The sequence below is a fragment of the Homarus americanus genome, unplaced genomic scaffold (genome assembly GCF_018991925.1).
Source record: "Homarus americanus isolate GMGI-L3 unplaced genomic scaffold, GMGI_Hamer_2.0 scaffold21314, whole genome shotgun sequence".
NCBI classification, from domain to species: Eukaryota; Metazoa; Arthropoda; class Malacostraca; order Decapoda; family Nephropidae; genus Homarus; species Homarus americanus.
This window is the reverse complement of record NW_024720811.1, coordinates 2,638,018-2,656,381: the sequence shown is the minus strand read 5'-3', so window position 1 is coordinate 2,656,381 and position 18,364 is coordinate 2,638,018. Positions and strand designations below refer to the sequence as shown.

The 18,364-nt window shown below is 40.8% G+C and overlaps 2 protein-coding genes across 2 annotated transcripts; one reads left to right on the top strand and one right to left on the bottom strand.

Moving 5' to 3' along the window:
* The first annotated feature begins 1,414 nt into the window (after positions 1-1,414).
* Positions 1,415-13,018, top strand: LOC121861231 (trypsin alpha-3-like). Its single transcript, XM_042358880.1, has 6 exons — positions 1,415-1,486; positions 3,763-3,887; positions 5,434-5,534; positions 11,128-11,269; positions 11,518-11,664; positions 11,878-13,018. The coding sequence occupies exons 1-6, from the start codon at positions 1,447-1,449 to the stop codon at positions 12,133-12,135; spliced, it is 813 nt and encodes a 270-aa protein (XP_042214814.1). The 5' UTR covers positions 1,415-1,446; the 3' UTR covers positions 12,136-13,018.
* A 51-nt stretch (positions 13,019-13,069) lies between these two features.
* LOC121861249 lies at positions 13,070-18,027 on the bottom strand. Its single transcript, XM_042358896.1, has 7 exons — positions 17,324-18,027; positions 16,793-16,934; positions 16,310-16,406; positions 15,610-15,744; positions 15,003-15,261; positions 14,667-14,805; positions 13,070-14,488 (listed from the first exon to the last, which is right to left on the bottom strand). Exons 1-7 carry the CDS (start codon positions 17,518-17,520, stop codon positions 13,517-13,519), a joined length of 1,941 nt encoding a protein of 646 aa, XP_042214830.1. The 5' UTR covers positions 17,521-18,027; the 3' UTR covers positions 13,070-13,516.
* Positions 18,028-18,364: the final 337 nt, after the last annotated feature.

Genomic DNA, 18,364 nt, shown 5'->3' with positions numbered 1-18,364 from the left:
GTGTCTGTTTATCCCTCTGTGTGTCTGTTTATCCCTCTGTGTGTCTGTTTATCCCTCTGTGTGTGTCTGTTTGTATCCCTCTGTGTGTGTCTGTTTATCCCTCTGTGTGTCTACATCCCTCTGTGTGTCTGTTTATCCCTCTGTGTGTCTGCAGCTTGTGTGTGTGTATGAGTTTGTATAGTTTAAATTTCGACAATAGTGCAGCCTGGTCTAGAGTGCCGTTTATATGACCCGAGGTTACTGTTTATGTTGCAGAAGAGCGCCACTGCAGGCAAAGAGCAAGGCGAACGTGCGTCTGATGATCACTTCTGGGTGACAAGGTACGCGAGGTGTTGTTGATGACTTATGCTGTACTGTTATCGTCACCACACGGTAGAAATACATGATTCTTACCACCAATACCAAAATAACCATCAGATTGACCCGGACTACGCACGCTTGAGAGGCGCATGTAGACAGGGACACACACACACACACACACACACACACACACACACACACACACACACACACACACACACCACTCCCATTTAGGGCACCCAGCTGCATCATCCTGCGGTCTTCAGAGCCACAAAGTGATAAGTGTTGCTGGCTGCGAGAAACAGGTAGTAATGACCTGAGTACCGTACTATATTAACTTACACCAAACCAAATCATAAGACTAATAAGGCTTCAGTGGTCAGCTAGCAAACCTAATCTAACCTAACCAAACCTAACCAAACCTAAACTAACCTAATCTAACCTAGCAAACCTAACCAAGCCTAACCTAACCTAACGAAACCTAACCTAACCCCCCAGAAGAAGGGCATTAGAGAGTTTAATCCCCAGGTGAAATAATCTAGGTGCCTAGCCGTCACGTCATCCACTAATTATGAATCTCCTCTGTGATTGGCGTAATGGCGCAAATAGGGTAACAACCTCTAGGATAAAGGAGGCGAAGGCTGACTGAAAGCTTAGCTCCCGGGTGTAGAAGCCAGATGGAAACACCTCTACACTGGCGAACAGCTGACGTAACCTTGGCAGTGTAAACAATGACTTGACAAAAAGCGCCTCAGGTAATTGTTTCTAGGCCAAGCACACCTGACATATTCCCATGTGTAGGTGAAAAAAGATAGATAGTAGATAGATAGATAGATAGATAAATATAAAAAGGGAAAGATGGAAGGGAGGGGAGGGTGGTAGACAAGGAGGTGTTGAGGGCGTTGAGGGAGAGAATGAGAAAGAAAGGGAGGAGAAGACTGTGGGTAATGGAGAGGTGGGACCTCGGGGTGACAGAAGGAGGGAGGGTAGGGGAGGAGAGGAGACTGAGAGAGAGGAGGAGGCTGAGAGAGGAAGAGGAAGACTGGGGGAGGGGAGGAGGCTGGGAGGTTGGGGAAGAACGTGGTTACAAGAGAGGTGACACAAGACGCACGTGCTCGGCCTCATAACACTGCCAGACGTCACACCATGAAGAGGCTTTCACTCACACTCCTCCTCCTCCTCCACGGTTCGTCCTCCCTCACTCACAGTTAGTTGCTATCATTACTAAACTAAACGTATATGGGGGTGATTCAAGACGTATTTCCTCGTGTATATGAAAAAAGGAATTTAATTCTCAAGGAGAGCATCAAGGCACTGGTCAGGTAATACAGATACATATGCACTGTCTAAGTTAACCATCTGTCGAGGCGCCCACAGAAAAATGACCATAACTTTAAGAATCTTTTTTAAATATAGTGTTAACAAACCATGGATGATCCCTCGATAGAAAATTGAAAGAAGGTACTGTATGCCCAGAAAAAAACACAATATATATAGTCTAGATCCAAGAACAACCTATTCTTCATTTTAGGAAAAAACAAGTGAAGAAAACCTAGCTATCAAGAAGCCAGACCTGAGGAACTCTCGTACGTAAACTAAGAAGGTCATCCTCTATAGCCGTCACATGTACACATCATGAGGGTTCAGGAATTACCGTAGCTATATAGTTTCTTTTAAGTCACTAACATTATTTGGGAGATCATAAAAGTTAACAGAAATCTCATATACAAATTTAAAAGGATTACTTAAATCATTTGGATAAAGACACCAATTGATTATGGTGATTCAGAGTTAAGCTGTTCATACTTATGATTCACGCCGACAAACAAATTAATTAACAAGGTACAGTCCAAACATAAGTTCGCCTCCTCCCTGGGCCTCCCACACTGAAGCAGTATCGACACGAAATGATATAAAACAGTGGCAGTGATAGATGCCTATGGATTTCCTATCACACTAGCACCAGACAACAGCCGTTGTCACTTGGGAGGTTTTTGTCAGCCTGGGTCATGACAAAACGCATCCGGACCTGGCGGAGGGGCACAGGTATTAAATAAATGTGGCGGTGATAATGTTGACAGATCATCCAAAATATTATAATTAAATGACAGAACAAATTAAACGTAGCCATTTTCCCTAAACCTTCACAAAACAGCAAATTAAAAATGATGAAATCTTAAGTGGAAGTCTGATGGTTTAAAAATTATTTCGCTAAACCAAGAAAGATTTAGTTAGGGTACTCACAGTTCTCTGCTGTGGCTGCCAGGAAATGACCTGCCTCCGCTGGCGGGATGCAACCTAAGGGAACAATAGCACGGTAATGATAATAATAATAATAATAATAATAATAATAATAATAATAATAATAATAATAATAATAATAATAATAATAATAATAATAGCAGTAGTATTACGGCGTTGTCTAATTGTCTTTGTAACTGTGTCGCTAATTACTATGGACATCAGAATTAGAAGCAATGCTCATCCTAGTCCAGGTCGAGTAAAAACAAATATTACACAACAAATACATAATAAAAGCATAAAAACAACAATTACAATAACAATAAAAAAATCTTTAGCAAATATTACGTTAGTTTGACCAGCAGTTATCACAGAAGCTGACTTAGTTCAAACTTCTGTAAGATATATTTTTGGGACTTTAAACTCTAAGCAAAGACAAGACCAATTAATACTATATAATAGCGGATGGTATCTTAAAATGACTAAGACACGGAGGTAGTACTAGGTTGTCCTCGGTCAGTGTACTAGGAAGGTTAATAAAGTAAATTATCCCTCGGCCTTTAAACACGTTGAGTGAACAGTCCCTCAGGCACCATTTGTTGAGAGAGATCATGATCCAGTTCGTGGTTTGTACAGTATAGAGGTGTAGGTTCACTATAGTTACGTCGGAACAATGCCAATTTAGAGGTTGTCTTGTATCAGGAATACAGCAGAAGTGACCCCTCAATAGTTGTGTCGACACATTAGTTACCCAAATTACATCTCTGAGTCTCACCTATTTACAAAAGTCCAGCAACTATAAAAAAATTACGCCCTCGGTATCTACAGGAGCAAAATAGTCTTATCAGATTAAATTCGTGAGATAACAACAGTTGCTAAAGTCTGTGGTTTAGAATAGACCAGGTGTATCAGTGTGTGGTAATAAGTGGCTGTTATCTGGCCAGCATGAGATATTACAGGGCTAAAGCTATATCATCTCCAAGACGCATCAACCGGGTCGCGCTCGTATGGTGGACAGTGTTGTCTTTTGTAGATATTTACTTTAATGTGTAAATAAGTATATCCAGAGCATAATTCGAGAACAGTAATAACTACCAAGTTCACCTTTACAACCTCTAAAACTTTTATATTTTCCGGATCATAAGGTCATGGGCACGGCCTGGCACCGTCCTTGAGTGCGGTCTACTTCAATGTATGGTGACTCTTCAACCTCATTTACAGCTTGGGCGTGGGGAGCAGTGGTGCACCGGCCGCGGCTACTGGCGGCAGGGTCGTGGGAGCCGCCACAGTTGGGCAGTTTCATCATTGACGGAGACGACGCAACCCCGGGGGAATTCCCACACCAGGTGTATATATATATATATGCTTACCCCCATAGTGAAGAGGGGGGATGGGACGCTAGCACAAGGAAAGAAGGGAGGGGAGCACGGAGGAGGGGGGACTCCCACGTGATAAGTTAACATCAAGGGTCAGGTAATAGGGGTAAGAGAGGGGACCTACCAAGTATTGGTACCACTATCATCGAGAGGTGAAGGGCGGGATGGTGGCAGATGGAGAGCAGGAGGGGTGATCCTGTGTAAGAACCTCGGTACTGTATGTCTAGGTCAGTAAGAGATGAATGGAGGTGAGGAGAGAACTGGAGAACAAGGTGTTGTTGTTGGTTCATGGCAGGGGAGACACAGGGGTAGGCTACTATTGACAAAATTTAAAACGTAGTCGATTGCACATCCTAATCTCTTTTTAAATCTGGGTGTCTGGGATCTCATGAAGATTATGAATCTCAGCTTATCTCACCTGATTAATAAACACCCTCACGCTAAATGGGAGAGTCGGGTTGAGTTAGCTTAGGTTAGCATCAGGGTGTTTACTCATCCGCATGCGGCAGAACGGGTTTACCAAGATTAGTGATGTAATCAACAGCCGTATAATAAAATAAGACTTAAACAGCTTCATCACGTAATAGAAATTTACAATGAAATTAAACTCATCATTTGTTGATTCGTGTTCGATCTCTTGTTACTTGTTTCCATATAACATCCTAATTAAACATTGTCAGAAAATATTTGAACTTATTTCACAAATTCTAATTCTTTCTTAGTCACACTAAAACTACCCGAGGCCCTCTTGCTCAAACTAAGGAATTTTGCATCCATTTTTATTACACGTTTGACCTCCACCTGCACACTTCACTGAACAATGTAAACATTCCACTGCTTAACTAGCAATACAGCATCTACACAAAGCACCTGCCACCCAAATTTATATAAACTTCAAATAGCTATTTTCACCCTGAACACTTGTACAGCATTTTCTTCTATTAGCAAGAATTTTGAAAACGTCATATATTGAATTCCTTCTAATTGGAGACATGAGTATACACATATCTGGCTCACCATAATTACGACATACAGATGAGGTGAAACTGACGTTGAAATTGCGCCGATAACATACCATGGCCAGGTGGCATAGTCTCCCACAGGTCTGGGTGAAAAAATCATGTATCATGGAAAAACCTGACTCTGAATTTTAAATTTATGTTAAGTCTAAGAGCCATTCAACATTGCATTCATATTGGATGATGAGTTGACGATGTTCTGGTCTTGTTCTACTAACTTTACAGAGACAACACGTAAATAATGTCAACCATTCCTTTATCATCTGTTTTACAGATTGCTTTCCAGGTTCATAAATACATGTTCACTTTCCACCACGGGGTACATGACGCTGGTGAAAATGTTGATAACCTCACTAAGTGTTAAAAAATGTATGCATATATAATTGCATAAGGAAACCCGACATCAATGTTAACTGTTATTTTCAATTAAATACATTTACTAAACTGGTGAGATAGGTGTGGTCTCCAGCACGTGATGACCAGGTGTGGTGTTGCAGGTGTCGGTGCAGCGGGAGAGCTCCCTGGGACTAATACATGTGTGTGGCGGCACCATCGTCTCTGTGAGGTTTATCCTGACGGCAGCACACTGTGTCAGCGGGTAGGTGGTGATGGTCTTTTTACATCACAAATAATTTAAGTAAAAGGCATCGGTTTTATCTGAGCCTCCCTGGAGTTACAACTCTGTAGATACTATGCTTGCCCTCTTGGTATGTGACCCAAGTGCCATTTACAACTACCATGGGTGACTTTAGGATACAAAACCACCGGAATAATTTTTTTTTATTGTTTTCCATTACTATATTAACATCATCATCCTACAAACTAATATCTCTAACAATGAAAACAAAAAAATATATACATCTCAAGTACTGTATATTATTCAGTAAAGGTAGAACTTCTAGTAAGAAAATCAAGAAAAACAATAACATATTATGCTTAAAGAGCACTGAAAAGTACCGGTAAGAATTTCATCCCCGGAATAATGGGCAGCGATAATAAAGTGACCCCACATATTAAACCCTTCGTGAATAAAAACCCACTGTACAATATCAAGAAGGTGCATCTACAGTAGGTGTACCGGCAGCCTAACCTTACCTTGCTGTTTCTGTTATTACTGCGCTTCAACAACAAAAGTCTTTAAACAACATTAAAAATTATGAGAGAAATATTTGTGTAACTTTTTTTGTTTTTGTTTTTACGAAGATTAGCCCACCAGGGTCTCTAACCCACATCGGGGGGGGGGAAAAACATGTAATAATAATATTATTGGCTTACACACACATAAAACACATAATAATAATAATAATAATAAATGAAAAAAGATCAAAAGCGAGAAACGATATATGTACAGTATGTTGTGTTGTCAGTAGTAAGAGAACAATTGAGACCCTGCAATTGTGTGTAAATGAGGCAGAAAGTCAGATCAGCAACCTGGGACTTGATCACAATTTTCGTGATACCATATGGCAGCAGGGTCTACCATTAGACAAACACATTATGCTTCCAATATCTTCCCAGGCGGTAGTACCTTCCTGTTTGGTAGCTGCCTACTACCTATACTACCCAGGTACTGAGAAGTCTATCTGGCTTATTACCGGAACTATCACATGAATATTATAATGAATTTTAAATTATTCATTTCTGAGGGGAAAGGTATAGGTGGGCCATCTGCACTTATATTTACAATTTACAATACGTTGCTTATACGCAATTTGCGCCAGAAACGCCATTGAGGAAAAATGTCTTAGAATTGTCAAAATTACTGATTGCAACTCAACTATAAAATTCACGTAATTTGTTTAGTGGCAACAAGTGAAATAGTACCGAAATTTTCTTATGCATCAGTCCATAAACTGTTGTAATTAATTGAATAAAGACATACATAAAGTTATGGCCTTAATATCGTTTCTCACTCGATTTTTTTTTTCGTTTTTGTATTTGTTTTATGGTTTTTATTATTATGATTATTATTATCATTATTATTTTATTTTTATTTTCATTAATTTAATATTAATTTCATTAATTATTGTAATGATAATAATTGTTATTATTATTATTATTATTACTATTATTATTATTATTATTATTATTATTATTATTATTATTATTACTATTATTATTATTATTATTATTATTATTATTACTATTATTATTATTATTATTATTATTACTATTATTATTATTATTACTGTTATTATTATTATTATTACTATTATTATTATTATTATTACTGTTATTATTATTATTATTATTATTATTATTATCATTATTATATTTTCGCCCCCCAGCCAATGATGTGGGTCAGTGTCCTCTGCCCGGGTGGACTAATCTCCGTAAAAAAACAATAATAATAATAATAGAAAATTCCACACAGTAAGTACTTCATAAAATTCAAGATGGTAAGCTTATCTTCCGTTCGGCGGGCTCGTTTCTGTCGTATTCTGTTTTCACTTATGCCTGTCGCTCTGCACCTCACTTCTGAAATTCACCGTATACTTCTGTGCACTAAACTGTATTGAAATGAAGCAACATAGTAGTATCTAGTGACGACGGATGTAAACTAGCTGCTGACACAAACACACAAGTTACCAAGAGAACGTCACGTGATCTATGACTTTATTTAACATTATCTTTTAAAAATACAAAATTAAACCTAAATTTAACTATGCCTTTTTTGCCTTTTTGAATGTATCTTTAAATTCTTGGGCGAAAATACACGGTAGAAAATAAATTTGCAGCTTCTCATTTGAATTTCCCCAACCAAATCTGCAACTGTATCAATTTAAACATTAATCGCCTTGATATTTCATATCTTAAAATAATATTATATTATATTTACAATTCCATTTAAAACCATTCATTAAAGGCTGTCCTGTAAAGTATTACATTTGTTAACCTTTAAATATACCTGTAGTTTAAATGTTAATATGTAAACATTAATTAAAGGATCCCACCATTTTTATCACCACCACCTAAATTTCCCTTTTTCCTCATTTTATGTATTTCAACTTGTATTTTAAACATATGTAAACGTCATTTGTGGGGTTTTTCAAATGGAGAAAAGAATCTTGAGAGGTAAGGTGATGTATTGTATGCCAACAAGTTTTTTTTTATATAAAGTACAATTTGTTATAATGTTATTATTACGATTCAACAACGAAGGTATTAAGTGCGTAACAAGGTTAAGTAATATTAGTCCAACAACGTAAAATATTATGAGAGATAGAACAAGTACAAGATATTCTACTGAGTTTATCCTGTTGGCTTACACGATATTTTGTGAACAGTAACTAGGCTGGCTGTACAGGGTCTTAACTTATATATTAAGGTTCATATCGGGTATTAATTGAACTCTCAGGTATTATAGGAAATATTTTGTTCACCTCCAGGTATTAAAGATGATTTCCAATTAGATGTTGGGGGATTTAACTCAGAATAACATATATTTATACATATTACAGGAGTTTATCTTAGTGGGGCTGTTAAACATCAAGTCAATGTGACTCTGCTAAGGCGTGTTACATTTAATTTATCATTTCACCACTTAACTGCTTTGTTGGCGTCCTTCCGCAGCCGTATTGGGTACAACGTTTACATGGGCACTTATCGTTTTCGCTATTAAAATACTCTGGTGTACTGATATACTGCCAGATCTGGGGTCACTAAATCTAAGGGGATAACTTAACTCTAATCTTAATTTCTAAGGGTCGCTGCCACCAGACCCCCTCTGGACAGCATGTAGCTCGTTAGGTAGCGGGCAGAGTGAACTAGGCATTGGGTTAGGTTTTCCATTGATCAGATCGATAAGGGTAAAGAAGGGTGAAACCATAACATGTCTTCATTGATTTATTTCTTATAAAACACACTGGTAACAAAAACATACATGAACTGGCCTTCCTCAGAAGAACAACGGAATTTTGGTTACCCAACTGGGCCCCGGACTCCTACATTACTGGCGGGTCATCCACCCACTTATTGCACAACAATCGGTGAACGCCGTATCTCGGTCGTTCCTTCTTACAATATCCCTTAACACATCAGACTTGTCCACTGGTGTGGCTTGTAGCACCGTCGGTTATCATACATAGTAGCACCATCGCAACACACCTGTTACACTCCATACCCCTACAAGTATGTGACTCCTTGTGACTTTTAGGTCTACACCACGGGCCCCTCGTTCGCACACCGCCCTCGGTGGGTAAGGACGAGGGCTTGACCTAGAGACATACCAGCACTATTTCTACGCCTGGTATTATAGGTCGCTCCAAGTGACGACCGCAGTTTCTCACGGTCTCCTTAGTTGTGACTAATCATGTGGGGTGGTGCGCTGGGAATCCACCGGTTCATAGTGGACTGGTATAGTGGGGAGTAATTCCCCCCCTGGTGTGGCGCTCCAGGAGACAATGGCGGCTGGGCGGCAAGATACCCCAACCACGTGGCACCTGTGTTGACGGCAGAACGGGAAAGACTAAGCAATAATGCCTGACGGGCGGTTATCCCATCCCTTAACACATCCCTATCACACTTATATATCCGGCAAAGCTTTAAACTGTAGTCACTGTTATTTATCAACCTTAATTGTAGGGCGGGATATAGCCCGCTAGGACACTGACCTGTGTTGACGGCAGAACGGGAAAGACTAAGGCCGGCTTCCCGCCGCTTCTCGTCACATAGGCCTACAGTTTCCAATCCTCAATTTACATTTTTGTTTCTTATGGTTCTCCCCTGAACACTTTACGGTATATTGTCCCTCATTTCTTATAAACACATATATTAATCCTAACTTATACACTAAGGTCAGGTCTTGGTTTGCTAGTGCTTGGTTAAATGCCTGGGATTTTAATATCAACGGGCATCTGAGGCGGGTACATGACGCGCCTTGAAACAAAAGCCGAATGATCATGGCGGGGGTGTATCAACTTCACTTAAAAACTGTAATGAGGGGTCCTCCTCTCACGCAGCGCACGATTTGAACACAGACCTCAGATTCTCTGATCACTGTACCTGTCGTGGGTATATGTCACGTGAGGCTACGAGGTGTATTAAATTCATACCGACGCATACACGATATTTCCTTTCCAGTATAGTTTCTAGATCACTGTCAACACCTCACATAGTTCTGATACATTTATCCCTTTTTCCCGATCATTGTTCTCATGTATTTTCATATGATATCTGTTGGAGTTAGGTTCGCTACACGCTCACAGACGTAAATAGTAGGACCTTCAAACCCTGCTCCACACTTAGTCTTACAGTACCCTAGTCCGGCTCAACTGGACTTAACATTCATCTTATGCCTACCCTGAGTGATCCTTAATGCTATGAATACATACACTTGATATGATATATCTATACCTGGGTACAATACCACACATGGTCTAGGAACCTTGAGTAGGTGAGTTGTCCTTTCTCAATGTTTCCCGTTTTCTGGGGTTCTACAAGCGCTGTGCATTTGAATGTTATGTAGCGTAATATGAATTAGATGGGATTTTTAGGGATGACAATGATGTGCGCAGTACACTGACGCTATACACAATAAAGATGTGTAAGATGCTGGACCAACTTCACTCACTGGATGTTATTAAAATGCAGTATACAATAAGAGGGCCGTGACCTGTTTTCACTTGCCTGTCAGATTCTTTCTTTGTTATCATTAAAATATCGCTATTAATCTATTCCCACAAAATATTAGAACGTGGAAGTTACAAGTGTTTAAATTTAATTATACACCATGCATTTTATATTTAGTTAGGTCTTTAATTATGAGTATGTAAGAATTACTGGTGTTTCCCCGAGTGATCACTGTAGGAGTGTAGAAATGATAGAAAATGCAAAAGATGTATGCAAAACTACTTTATTTTGAATGGATTTTTTTATAATGTTTTGTTTTATATTAAAGGTAATACGGAGATAGAATTTAATAAAAAATATGTTTTAATACTTTTAAATTGCCACATTTAATGACTACACACGCTCTGTTTAGGTTTTCAATGTTTCAATGTATCCTCAATTGAGTCAATTAGTATAGGAAGGAATCAGTACTGTTTGAATATGGGGATAAAACTGCAATAACTGATTTAGAACCACTCGGATCTCAGAAAACTATGTAAAATATGATTTATTTTCCCTTCATGACAACTGATGTATAAATAATGGAATAAAATGTTATTATTATATGTTGTTGCCACTAGGATGTCTCATACCACCGTGAAGGTGGTGGCGGGTGTCACGGACCTTCTCGACCCCAAGGCCCAAGTAGCCCAGGCGAAGCACTTTATCCATCACGACTCTTACAACTCTATCACCAACTCTAACGACATCCTTCTCATCAAGGTCAGTTCTGCTTGGCTGAAGATCAATTCTGTTCTGTTTGGTTCACGCTCAGTTCTGTTTGGTACACATTCATTTCTGTGTGGTTTAGCCCGTTGATATTTATGCCACTAATTACGTTATGTTGATTCCACGGAACATTAATTCACATTTACCTCATCACAACAACATAAATCTCTCACCTACGCTGTTGTTGGTCAAGCAAACTCACCTAACAGTTCCACGTTCTAAATTCACTCATTTGGTTTTAGTTGAAAGAGGAACTGCTGCTGGGGACGTTAGTGCAGACGCTGGCGCTGCCTCCTAATGGGGAGGTGGTGGGGGAAGGCGCCATATGTACCGTTATAGGCTGGGGCGCCATCACCAAGAGTGGCGGCGTCTATGAAACCTTGCAGAAGGTGAGTCAGTCAATCATCCTTCTCATTACTCTCTCTTCTTTTCCTACTCTCACACACACACACACACTGTAAGACACACTCGCCATGTAAATGCATCATGGTATTGAGAACTGTTGGGCATTATATCCAGGTAAACTAAAAATTTTGGTGTTATCTAAAGCACGACAACCTTCACGATTGGGTTCATCATATGTCCACGACGCTCTTCTACAGGTGGCGGTGCCGGTTGTATCGAAAGAGTCATGCAGAATGTCGTACGGTGAGGCGGCCGTGGATTACAATATGATCTGTGCTGGGTCGAGTGTCGGTGACGCTTGCAACGGTGACAAGGGCGGACCGCTGCTGTGTAGTGGACACCTGCATGGAGTGGCATCGTGGGGGGAGGGATGTGGAAATGCCTTCTATCCCACTGTGTACATGGAGGTGACTTACTTCCGGGACTGGATCCTGAAATACATCACACACAACTAACACACTACCTCGCCAGCAACAGGTCCAGCTACCTGTGTGATGTTCTGGGCTGCTGATGATGATGATGCTTCTTGCTTAGGATTCACCATGAATACACACCATTGCATTATCCATGAATTCCTTCCAGCCACTTTAATCATTGCTCCAAAAATTAAATGGAATATGATTTTAAGTGAATAGGATTGATAGTTCTAGAGCTTTCCTGGCAGGTGGCGTGGCTGTGTTTACTTCACCCACAATACAGTACAGGACTCGCAGATACTCGCCTGTTATTAGCCTTTTTAAGGATGTTATGTTGACTTTTGTTAAGTTAAATACCCTAATATATATAAACTTTAACCGTCTATTTGCTGTATGTTGTTATTTGTTTTATTTAAGCTTATAAACAAATGTGTATAATTTGACTCTTGCTGTGGGTGGACAGTGACACATTACCCAGAGCAAGTGTTTATAAATCTAGATTGTATATTATATCAGTTTCCGTGAATCAACTGTACGATTTCGTCATTGCATCACAACTTTTAAAATACAGTTTTTACCATAGTATAGATATTTTTTGTTGGTAATAAATATATAGTCATAAAAAATGCTCAGTTTTCCTACAGATGTTTATAAGAATCTGGTTGACTGCTTTATTAGTCCTTAGGGTACCACAGCTTATGACAGTCATGCCTTATGTCGGTTCTATGTTGTGATCTGCCCTCACCACAGCCTCAACACCTCAAGCTGGCAGCTTTTGAGGCCACTTTTAATTGAGGATAAATATTAACACTCCTTATTAGCTTTTCTAAGAGATTAAATTTTAATAATGATAAATAAACAATAGGAATAATACAATAATGAGTATGGTCCTGTAATAGCTGGGTACAGTTTTAGGTAATTTTTATTTTGTGTACTAACAAGTGACAGCGGAAATAAAACAAGGAACTGTGTTATATAATTTTACTAACACTTGTTAATGTAAGAACTAGCACGGTGTGTATGACCAGCGTCAATGGTCGCTAACACAGATAAACGTGGCTTCTATAGTTAAGTACACAGTCTGGGAAGTAGATTAGAATACAGTATACGTGTTTTTATTCTTCACTCTGGTGTCTTTGTGTTAACCTGGCTTCTTTATGCTGCCAGAACCTACATGTTAACTTACCCCAGTTGACAAAAGCAGTCTGTGACACATACACGCTGTGAAGATAAAAAACAAAAAACAAAAGCTCTGAGTTTAAACGTGACTTAGATATTTAACAATCAAGAAGAAATTTAACGATTATCTCTAACAGCTGTTCATTTGATTCATACACCTGGTGGAAGTTCTTCGTCATATTGTGTCGGTAGTCCTCAAGTTAACATATTACAGTTAGGACTCCTTGTTATGTTCTCCCTGTCACACGTTGGTCTCGAGGGTGTCGGCGTCAGATTCAGATATACAGGTGTACTTGTGGGGGAAGTACTCGTTCATCGAGACGCTGTGGTGACGATGGAGGCTGCTGCCCATAGTGGTACTCGACGACCTCTGTAACACTCTGCTACCACCACCTCCTCCCACCTTAAGACTGGTCGCCTGTCTACCTCGACGGAGAGGTTGAGGGCTGTAGGAGTCAAGGTGAGGGAGGAAGGGTGTCATGGCTGGAGGATGAGTGCCTTGCCGGTAGGAGTCTCGGTGTAAGCTCGTGGGGACGGATGAGCCCCGCCATTCACCTTGTTGCTGGTGATCGTTGGTCAGGTACCTCTCGCGGATGATGTTCCAGCCGTGTCGCCGATTGTCTGTGTAAGGATCCACGAGACTTGTGGACGACACGCTGATGCCTCGCTGATCGTTAGGCATATCAGTGTCGCTGTAGCTGGCACAGTCGCTGCCCTCAAAATAATTCTGAAGGTTTTCCATTCGCTTGATATATTCCTGGTTCCGTTTTGATACACTCTGTTGTCTTTTTATAGTCTTGCGGCAGTTAGAGGGCGGACTGTTGCAGTTCGGAAAGCCAGAGTCTGGTGGGGAGTAGTCCTCCTCCACACACTCTTCACACTTTGGCTGTGAACACATCATAGACACTTTCCTACTTGCCTGTGTAGACACTCGTTCGTTCACATCATGCAAACTTGTCAACGAATTTCCGGTTTGTGTCTCAGGTTCTGCGGGAAGACCTACCAAGTTCTCCAGTTCTTTTATTATGTTTTCTTCTCCCACTTGTTCGATAATTTCCAGCAGGGACTCCTCGAGGGCCTGATCGATGACCAGGTCGTCAGGTGGAGGAAGAGGGACATTGTTCTGGTCTATCTTAACTGACTCCTCCACGCTGGTGTTCTCAGCCTCCTCGCTCGTCTCGGAGGGCGTCCTAAGCTTATTGAGAAGTTCTCTCTGTTGAAGAAGAAATATATATTTAACATAAGAATCACGAATCTTGGAAGTTTATAATTCACTGAAGCATTGGAGACCTATTAGGTGTTGTGTTTACGAAATACCCTAAAATATTCTGTACTCATCCTTTTCTCTATAACAAGCCATGCACCTTTCTTGGTACAAGTAACACCATTACCCTTTTTCTGTTGAAGAGGCGTTTCCTGGAGCAGAGGACGAAGAGGCGGTAGAGCTGCAGCGACACTACCAGTGTGTTCTTGCAGGTGAAGAAAATGTTGAGGTAACTCACCACTTTGTAGCCGAAGATGAGCGTCATCCTGTAGGAGTATAAGTTGTGTTACAGCCTCTGTCTGCTCTGAGGAATCTTATCAAAGACTATAGTTTCAAGACACAACAAAGACTACTTTAGTTACGACCATGTTACAGCTCACGACAAAGACTACTTCAGTTACCATCACTCTACACAGACAGACTATCTCTGAAGACCATCCCCCACACACACACACACACTTGCCTCAGAAGGAAGAAGGGGCCATCCTGCATGAACACTGTGGTGAGGATGGCGATGATATCCATATCCAGGTAGAGGTTGATGTTGTAAGCGCAGGTGGCCTGGCTCGCCCTCCTGCCGTCCCTGTCGCAGTAGTTGACGAGGTTGGTGTTCTCCAGGGTGATCTCTTGAGGGGGCGGGTAGTTGATGGAGGGACGCGGCTTAGGAGCATAGGTAGCACTCAGCACCAACGTGAACTGCAACAGCGACCACGACCAGATGCCTGTAGGAGGGAAGCAGAGACACGGTGGTTGAAGGCGATAATTGAAGATAAAATTTAGAATTGGATGACGACGGTGGAGGTGGAAGATAGTAACCATATACAAGAAAGGAAAATAGGTAATTTGTACGTATAAAATGTCACATTACTGGGAATTATAACAGTTCAGATAAATAAAACTAGAAAGGTTAGGTTAGGTTAGGTTTAGCTCGTCCGTTTTCCCAGTTTTGAAAAATGTACACAACACCGCCATCAGTTAAGGAAGCTATTGTACTCTCCCTCACCCCGACTGTATCAATTACCAGAAAAAAGAACAATTATCGCTGGGATGTATAAGACTAAGAAGCTCACCCAGTGTGGCGTAGATGAGCTCCACGTTGCGAGTGACAGCGTCCTCCTTGAAGCACTCAAACAGCTCAATGATGTCGGCGGCCATGGCCATGTAGGCGAGCAACAACTGTGACAGCTGCTCCCGGGTCAGCTTGCCTGCCTCAACATGGTCACTTGGTTAGGTGATAATAACAGCAACATCAATTACAATAACAACTACAGCAGCAACAAAATAATCCCATGACTCACCCTTGTACTGTACAGTGTGACTCACCCTTGTACTGTACAGTGTGACTCACCCTTGTACTGTGCAGAACTGTGACTCACCCTTGTACTGTACAGAAGTGTGACTCACCCTTGTACTGTACAGTGTGACTCACCCTTGTACTGTACAGTGTGACTCACCCTTGTACTGTACAGAAGTGTGACTCACCCTTGTACTGTACAGAAGTGTGACTCACCCTTGTACTGTACAGTGTGACTCACCCTTGTACTGTACAGTGTGACTCACCCTTGTACTGTACAGAAGTGTGACTCACCCTTGTACTGTACAGTGTGACTCACCCTTGTACTGTACAGTGTGACTCACCCTTGTACTGTACAGAAGTGTGACTCACCCTTGTACTGTACAGTGTGATTCACCCTTGTAACTGTACAGTGTGACTCACCCTTGTACTGTACAGTGTGACTCACCCTTGTACTGTACAGAAGTGTGACTCACCCTTGGGCAGTAGCCAGCGACCTACGAGCAGCATTACCAACAACACCTGCTCCAAGACACGCACCCACTGTTCGATTGGCAACGCTAAGTCCAGTTTCTGCAAGAAACAGTAAACATATATATTAAGACCCCATACACCCACGTTACACTCAGACCACACACTCATGTTATAAGTAGACCACGCTCTCAAGTTATACTCAAATAAAGCACTCAGCTCACACTCAGATCACGTAGTTGAAAGTAATAGAGTGAACAAAAAAGTAGAGTAAATAATTTCACACTTATAAAAGTATCGCATGACAACACCCAGAAATATTAATTTTATGCAAGTGTACAATTTCCACTTACAAGAGTTCAGTTAAAAAGTGCACAGTTACACACCAGTATGGCATTTGATGTTGAATAACTTTACATTTATAAGAGTTTAGCTAAAAAGCACATAATCATACTATGTCACTTTTCAGTACAGAATTTCACACTTACAAGTCCTCCAATTTCCGAGAATTTATTGTCAGTTGTTTTAATCTCTTGAGTAGAATTGAATCGTAGGTCGTTGAGTCCCAGTTCCATGAGCCATATTGGCGGCACTACGGACACCAAGTACAGGAACACGGACGGACAGAACCTGGGGGAGAGGAAGGGGTTCTGGTCACCTTAGCCACGAACGGGCGCTAAGTACAGAAACTCGAACATGTGAAGCTTGCTGAGTAAAATGTATACTTAGAGAGAACGATAAACTATGGAGTGAGAATGACCACAGATCAAAAGAACATTCAGACCAGGCATTTTCCTCAAATAAGTGCACATAGTTTTCACCCCCTAAATGAAGACAAATGAACGCACATTAGAGGCCTTGAGTTAGACCTCACTCTTGAAGTAATTTTTGTGCCATAGCTCAAGTGAATGCATAAGAAGCCTTCTCCTAATCTCCAGTTAAGGAATAATGTCCCTTGGAGGAAACTCTGAGACCCTGACCCCAGGCCCAGGAACCTCCTCCTCTGTTAAGGTACTGACCACTTCATCTCCTCGCCGTTCCTGGCACAAACGGAAACGATGCCCTCGAAGCCCTGCAGCATGAGGGGCGCCACCATATACCAGTAGGCCACCTGCCCGCCCTTAAGGTCCACCAGCTTCCAGACGGCGATGAAGGCGTGTGTGGCGAAAAGCGCGCGGGTGATGATGGCCTTGACGATGGTCACGAAGGTCCTCATTCTACACTGAATGGATGTACAGCACAGACGACTGGAGGCGGCGGGTGAAGGATGGAATAACAAAGGAGCAATGAAAGGTTCCTTTTGATGTAACGATATCAGAAATGGTAGCAGGAGAGTGAAACACTAAGCCATTAAAACTTTGATAATCTATGGTGATGTTGGCGAGGGTGTAGGAGTTAGGAAAGATATTACTATGGTGTCGTCCTTCGCGTTCGGGACGGGATGATAATGAATTAAAGTCGTCTAGGATTGCTGCGAGACGGAAGGAGACGCCTAAGACGTTAAAGGTTTCTCAGGGAAAATAAAAATCCTTATAAAGGATTCTAGGGGTGGGAGGAGATTTAGGATATGTTATGCAGGGATAAAATGGATGGATGGAGATAGGAACTCGACGTATAAGACCCCAATAGGTAAATAATGATTCCAGGGTTCTTGTGTAGATGGACAAGCACGTCCATCAGTTTCTCACTTCACTTCATTACAGCACAAGAGAGTAGTTTCATAATAGACCTGTATGTAAGTAAAAAAATATAATGAAAAATATTAATACTTTACGTCAGAAAAATAGGTTAATTACCATATTTCAAACGTAAATATAATGAAATAAACATATATATCCGTTCATAAGAGACTTTTCACGTCACAATTTCATTCGTCTCATCAATATCTAGACACTTTGATGAGTAATTTCTAATTCTATCAGCATTATAGCAAATAAATTAGGAAGTTGTTAAATATATCCAGGTTTATATTACAAAGTCAAACACAGATGACTTGAACACGTCTATCTAACCATTAGAAATACATGATGTCACTTTTTCAGGAGGGTATTCAACATCCA

Coding starts and splice junctions, on each gene's coding strand:
- LOC121861231 (XM_042358880.1), top strand. CDS start 1,447: ATGAAGAGGCTTTCACTCACACTCCTCCTCCTCCTCCACG. Junction 3,888..5,433: donor CGGGGGAATTCCCACACCAG/GTGTATATATAT, acceptor GTGGTGTTGCAG/GTGTCGGTGCAGCGGGAGAG. Junction 11,270..11,517: donor ACGACATCCTTCTCATCAAG/GTCAGTTCTGCT, acceptor ATTTGGTTTTAG/TTGAAAGAGGAACTGCTGCT.
- LOC121861249 (XM_042358896.1), bottom strand. CDS start 17,520: ATGAGGACCTTCGTGACCATCGTCAAGGCCATCATCACCCGCGCGCTT. Junction 16,407..16,792: donor TCTCGGAAATTGGAGGACTT/GTAAGTGTGAAA, acceptor TGTTTCTTGCAG/AAACTGGACTTAGCGTTGCC. Junction 15,745..16,309: donor TCGCTGGCTACTGCCCAAGG/GTGAGTCACACT, acceptor ATGTTGAGGCAG/GCAAGCTGACCCGGGAGCAG.